Below are 6648 nucleotides of genomic sequence, written 5' to 3' on the forward strand. Positions count from 1 at the left end.
AGATCGCACCATTGCACTTCAGCCTGGGCAACAAGAGCGAAACTCCGTCTCAAAAAAAAAAAAGAAAGAAATTCAAACCTACAAGAACATTGAAAAAAATGGTACAATGAAAATCTGTATGCCTTTCACCTAAACTCACCAACTGATGGTATTTTGCCACATTGCTTCATCTCTTTCTGCATATATTTGCACAGAGATATGTATTTGTTTGCTTATTAATTAATTTTTTTCTAAATAGATTTACCTTTAATCTGACTACCCAAACACAACACTGTTAGCAAGATTAATTCATGGAGCAAATGATTTTTAAAGAATTATACAAGTATTTTCCTCTAGTCTTTTTTTTACTCTGCATCAGTTTTTGTCTTGTTACATTGTTGTGATTGTAGCTTACAGAGAATTTTCTGCTCTTCACTTAATATTCTATTATAGTCAGCTGGTTTTTTTTTAGGTTGAGAGACCAGATGACAGAGAGAGTGAATAAAGCAATGTAACTGAGAAAAAAGAATTTAGAGTTATTTAATAAGCATCTAAGAATCTCCTAAACTTAGGGACCTGGTAGGAGTTAGTAATGATGACATAAAAGAAATAAGTATCGTTTTCTTCTTGTTCTCTCTGGTTTGAGGGCCAAGGAAAGACATGAAATGACATGAGAACAATTACAAAACTGTTTATCAGCAAGGACACACAAATACTGAGAGAACAAAGAGCAAAAGAACAATCTAAGTCCAGTAAGATTAATTCATGGAGCAAGTGATTTTTAAATAATTATACAAGTAATATATGATCACCATAGAAAAAGTAGAAAAATATAGAGAAGCACATAAAAAGTTAAAAGTATAAGTCTATTTCATCCTCATCATATGAGCAAACATTCTTATGTCTGTCAAAACCAAGTGTGGATGAGTTTGTAGAACGTGAACTCCCATACGCTATTGGTTGGATTATGAATCACTACAGCCACTTTGGAGAACAACTGAGGAATATCCACGTAAAGCTGAAGATGTGCCCATGTTATGACCCAGTAGTTTCACCCCTAGGTATATACCCCACAGAAACTCTCAAACATGGACATGGGGAGACATGTACAAGAATGTTAACAGCAACACTCTGTTAGTGAAAAAATGGCAACAACAAAAATCTCCACCACCAAGAGGATAAATGCTGAAGAAATATCAAACAAAGAAATGATTTATACATATGTTAGAAACACATTGATGATCTGTTTAGTATTATCTACTCTAACTAATCCATACTTGTTTCTTAGGAGTTTTTATGCCCATTGGTTTGGTTTTGCAGCCCTGGATGGGATCTGCAGCAATGGCTGCTTCATCTGTTTCTGTAGTACTTTCTTCTCTCTTCCTTAAACTGTAAGTATGATAGCTTGCTCACATTTGTATTTTGTATTCCTGTTATCATCCAGTCATTCTTGGTAGGTTTTATTCTTGTATTGATCAATGATAAGCCCAAACCATTCTTAATGAGAATTATTATTAGCAGCCAGGCGTGGTGGCTCACACCTGTAATCCCAGCACTTTGGGAGGCCAAGGTGGGCAGATCACCTGAGGTCAGTAATTTGAGACCAGTCTGGCCAATATGGTGAAACCCTATCTCTACTAGAAATACAAAAATTAGCTGGGCATGGTGGTGGATGCCTGTAATCCCAGCTACTCGGGAGGCTGAGGCAGGAGAATCACTTGAACCTGGGAGGTGGAGGTTGCAGTGAGCTGAGATCGTGCCACTGCATTCCAGCCTAGGCAACAGAGTGAGATTCCATCTCAAAAAAAAGAAAAGAATTATTATTAGCTAACAGTAATAATTAGCTATGTAATTGTTACTTCGTGTACTTTATGCATAGCAACCACAAGCACTGAGTGGGATAAAATATAGTACACTGATTCTGAGAAGTAGGGTTTCTGATGATATGACTCCACATGATTCATTTCAAGCTATTTTCCTACCAGTGATCACCTTTATACATTTCATACCAAAACTAAGTGTGGATAAGCAAATCTTCTTTCTTTTCTGCATGTAGCAAGCGTCTCATTTACTTTTGGTTATTTGAAACTAGCGTACTTTTGCATGTGTCCAGTTACAGGAAACCAACTTACGAGAGTTATGAACTGCCTGTCCGGAGCCAGATAGGACAGAAGAGTCCTTCAGAAATCAGCGTTCATGTTGGAATAGATGATACCTCAAGGAATTCTCCTAAACTGGGTTTGCTGGACCGGATTGTTAATTATAGCAGAGCCTCTATAAACTCACTACGGTCTGATAAACGCTCCCTAAACAGTGTTGTTACCAGTGAACCTGATAAGCACTCACTCCTAGTGGGAGACTTCAGGGAAGATGATGACACTGCATTATAAAAGGCCATGGAGAGTGCTGCCAGTTTAACTTATCATGCACTGACACAGCATTCATGATGTTACCTTCACTTTTCAAAATATTGTAGAAGGATTTTATGTTGGTCTCATGCTGTTATATTAGGGATTCTATTTGAGTTGCGTTTATCTATTGGCAAAAATATCTTTTTCAAGGCATCAGCTCTGAACCTAGCTTTATTTAAACTGAATTTCCAGTATATTTTTGTTTTCACTAACAACAGATAAGTTAGAGCAGTGAGGTTTACAACAAGCCCTACAATTAGAGATTGCTGAACTGCTGCCAAAGTGATATATTTTTTATTTGACCAAAAAAAAAAGAGGCCCAAGAAGAAGAAAATGAAAAATTTGAAGATTTGAGAGCATGAAGATATTCATGCTTTTGAATTCAAAATATTGAAGATACTCTCAAGCCTGTATCCCTGCCCCACTGGGGAGCAATGACTTTCAAAGCACTGTGTATAAAACATCTAGTTTTAGAGGGAAACAGTTGAAACTGTTTAAAAAATAGATGTGCCTTATTTATTGCAGGCTTTCTTTCCTCCATTCTCCCTGCATCCTTGTCCTTGCAGGTGCTTTTTTAGATGCTCCAGTATGTCTTCTTTTGTTATTTTCTTTCGAGCTAACCAAGTTTAGGTGGTTTTTCATTGATTAAAAATAACTGACAACTGTTCTAATATTTTGCTCCTTTTTAAATTTTGTAGCTCAAAAGACCTTAAAGGTCTGTAGGGTTCCCTGCCTCCCATCTTTCCACTGTTGTAAAAAGTATATCAAATTATTCCTTCAAGTTTCCTAGCTCTGTGCTCAGTTTCAGTTCACTCCTGCCAAGTTGGGCTTTAAGTTGTTCTTCATGTAGTCTGTTGATCTCAGTCCGGAAACTTAACATTATTAGCCTCTTCTGCTCAAAAGATTTTCAAAGATTAAAACTATTATACATATACAGGTCATATAAAATTACCTGGATTCACTAAATTTGTTTGTTGTCGTTGTTGAGACAGAGTCTCGTTCTGTAGCCCAGGCTGGAGTGCAGTGGCACCATCTTGGCTCGCTGCAACCTCTGCCTACCGGATTCAAGGAATTCTCCCTGCCTCAGCCTTCCAAGTAGCTAGGATTACAGGCGCCTGCCACCACACCCGGCTAATTTTCATATTTTTCAATAGAGATGGGGTTTCGCCACGTTGGCTAGCCTGGTCTTAAACTCCTGACCTCAGGTGATCTGCCCGCCTTGGCCTCCCAAAGTGCTGGGATTACAGGTGTGAGCCACCATGCTCGGCCTAAATTTGTATTTTTTGAATTGAGTATAATCACTTTGCTAGTATATATAATTTAATAGATTTTATTTATCTTTTAGTGTTTCAGATAACCTCTCAAAAAGACTTTAAAATAATGCTATTACACAAAGCTGCATTTACCAAAAAATACAGTAAAATCATAATACAGAAACTAAAATTTCCCTAGGTTATGACGCTTTTTAGCCAAACATATACTTTTCTCTAGTTTAAAACATTTGAACTTGCCTAGTTAGTGTGGTTGGCAAATTTAGGAGTTTGTTCCCATTGCCAAATGGATTTAGAAATTCCCTTGTGAGTACCTGGTAGCTAATACGCTGGTCAGACATCTGGTACTTGTAAGACTATTTAGATTTCTTTGTTAGTTGCAAGATGGATTTCATATGCAGAATATGTAAATGAAGAGGACTCATAAGTAAATTCCTAACATTTTGTTCCCATTACCATAAGCAAAGCTGCTGCTAACCCAACATCTGGCACGTAGAATTTGTACTCGGTAAATGTTAGTTCTTTTCTCCCCTTGAGGTCAGTAATAAATACAAAAAATCATTTTTCTAGAGCAGAGTCTTAAAATCAGGTGGGGGTAGGGGATGGAGTTCTTCCTTTCCTACCCCTTTTCTCTTTTATCCTTTCATATATACACACACAAAGTTTACAACCTTATTCCATGCTGTCTTTCAGATTTAGAAAAGATTTAATTTCTGTCTCAGCTGTCTTAAAGAGAGAACTGAAGCTTTTGATGAAGGTGCTATTAATCTAGAAAGGCAAACCCATTTCACTGAAATATCAATGAGTTTGTATATCTAGGCCCTTTGTTTAGACCAATGCCTATGCCATCCTCCATGCTTTCAGCTTGACTTTTATTATTTATTATTTTAATTCCATTGGCCCATCTTATAACACAACTTGTTTCTTCTAGAAGACACAGCTGATAGGGCAAATGTTGAAAAAAGAAGCATCCCTCCTTCTCCCTCCCACCCACCTCAAGCAGTTGAACACAGCCAGTTACTCTTCCATTATTATGTGTACCTTTGAGTCATCCTCTTGATCTTGTATTCATATTGTGGGACAGTGGGAATAGCAGCTTATAGTATTGAAATAATCAAAGAGATAATTTCAGCTCTTACAACGAGAACAGAAAACATGCTAATTAGAAAGAGTCCTGCTTTAAGTAATATGTAGCCACATTTGAATCCTCTACCACAAGTCTTTTTTGCAATCTTGAACTTTCATTAGCTTCAAAGAGAAGCTGTATTTATAGGAGAAAGAGGTGATTATGGAGGGAATAAAAAACACTGCTTTCAGTTAGTAGCTAGCTTTAGGTCAAGAGTTAATAATGAGAAATTTTATAAATGTGTGTTTGTGTGTATTCACAAACATATATATATACACACACATATATATGTACATACACATACATATATATTACCATACCGAAGGGAAATGGATTTATATTTGAATTTGATATTTGAATATTTGAAGTTCTCTATTTGTATTTCATTTATCACTCTTCTGTATTCACTCAGCAACCGTGCCCTTAGTCTGAAGATAACAAGGATACTTTAGTATCCAGTGCCAGTTCAGACTCAGCTATGTGGCACCTTAAACTTAAATATCCAAAGATGCCTTTTGAATTTCAAAGATTAAAACACAACTAGAGTAGTAGTGTTGTAGTCTCAAGATGTATGGTGTGTCATTTGTGAAAATAGAAATGTTATTTTTCCTAGTTTAGTATCAACATTTTAGAATGTCAAATTTGATGCCTTGTGAACAAGTAATTTTATATTGTGCTTTAATTTTTTAAAAAGTATTCTTTATTCATATGTATAGGATGCTTAAAATAGCACTGTAGACCAGATGTTTCCAAAACTTTACGTGCACATATCTTTTCTGTATACAGCTTAAAATCAAAAATGTATGTTAAGAGAATTTTTTCTATTACTTATGGATCATGCTTTAAAATGATTTTTCTTGATATTTATTTTACTCCATTTTGTTTTTTTCTCTGGGTGAGGCATCTGGTTACTGGTTATTTTAAAAAGAATAAAGACATTCCTGGAATCACTCCTTTTGGGTTTTTGTTTGTTTTGTTTCTTTTCTACATTTTTAAGTATTATTTTACAAAATAGAAAAAATATAGATTCATGTCAAATTATTACCTATTTTTACACTAACTTTCTGCAGTCCCTCCATCTGGTATGAGTAACCAGATAGAGCACAAAGCATGAGTTCTTGTTCTTCAGTTAAAAGAGCTTCTTTCACAGTGTTGATAACAAATGCCTTTTGTAGCCAAAACCAGGCGTCTCAACCTTATGTTTTTAGTTAAAGAAATGTTTAGCTAAACGTTGTTGAACATTGATTGTTTAGTACCCAAAACAGCAGTGGACAATGTTGTGCAATATCCATCTACTGTGGTTAAGATATTCAGTAGTTTGTTTTTCATAAGCATGTAATTGATCATATTTCTGCCAAGGATGTGCCTTCAACTTTATAATTATAGTGTTATAAAATTTTTTTGTCTGTCTCTTTTGTTAAATCATCCAACCCCCTCTATCAGCAGTTCTGAACTACCTTTGTTATGTTTTTAGATTTTTTTTCAACTGGTCATCTATGATGGGGGTGGATTATAAGCATCACTACACTTTCTGTAAGGATGGGAGGGAAGATATCTATTTTCCTTTGGACTCCACTACACCTGCCATATCATTCAGTGAGGATGAGAAATTAAGGAAGGAATATTATTGTTCTGCTTTCCTTTGTAGTCTCTAATACATTCTTGGTAGAATGTCTACTCCAAATGAGCTAAACAGAGAAAAGAGATTTTCTCGCCATTGGGGAGCCCTATACAGAGTGTTTGAAGTTCCCACCCAAGATACATTCCCAAACCCAAACACTCCTTTTTGAGTTAAGGAAACCATTATAAGCTTGTGAGGAAAAACATTTTCATTTCCCTCCAAATCTTTGGGGTTACTCAG

At 35.9% G+C, this 6648-nt stretch overlaps 1 protein-coding gene across 1 annotated transcript in view; it reads left to right on the forward strand.

The window, feature by feature from the left end:
• Window positions 1-6189, forward strand: part of ATP7A (ATPase copper transporting alpha) — a 119729-nt gene extending 113540 nt beyond the window's left edge. The window contains exons 20-21 of the mRNA XM_032756216.2: window positions 1268-1370; window positions 2093-6189. Of these exons, the coding sequence (XP_032612107.1) occupies window positions 1268-1370; window positions 2093-2369 (380 nt within the window). The 3' untranslated portion in view covers window positions 2370-6189. The remainder of the gene's footprint in view (window positions 1-1267; window positions 1371-2092) is intronic.
• The last annotated feature ends 459 nt before the right edge of the window (window positions 6190-6648 follow it).

Source organism: Hylobates moloch, unplaced genomic scaffold (genome assembly GCF_009828535.3).
Source record: "Hylobates moloch isolate HMO894 unplaced genomic scaffold, HMol_V3 SCAFFOLD_7, whole genome shotgun sequence".
Taxonomy (NCBI): domain Eukaryota; kingdom Metazoa; phylum Chordata; class Mammalia; order Primates; family Hylobatidae; genus Hylobates; species Hylobates moloch.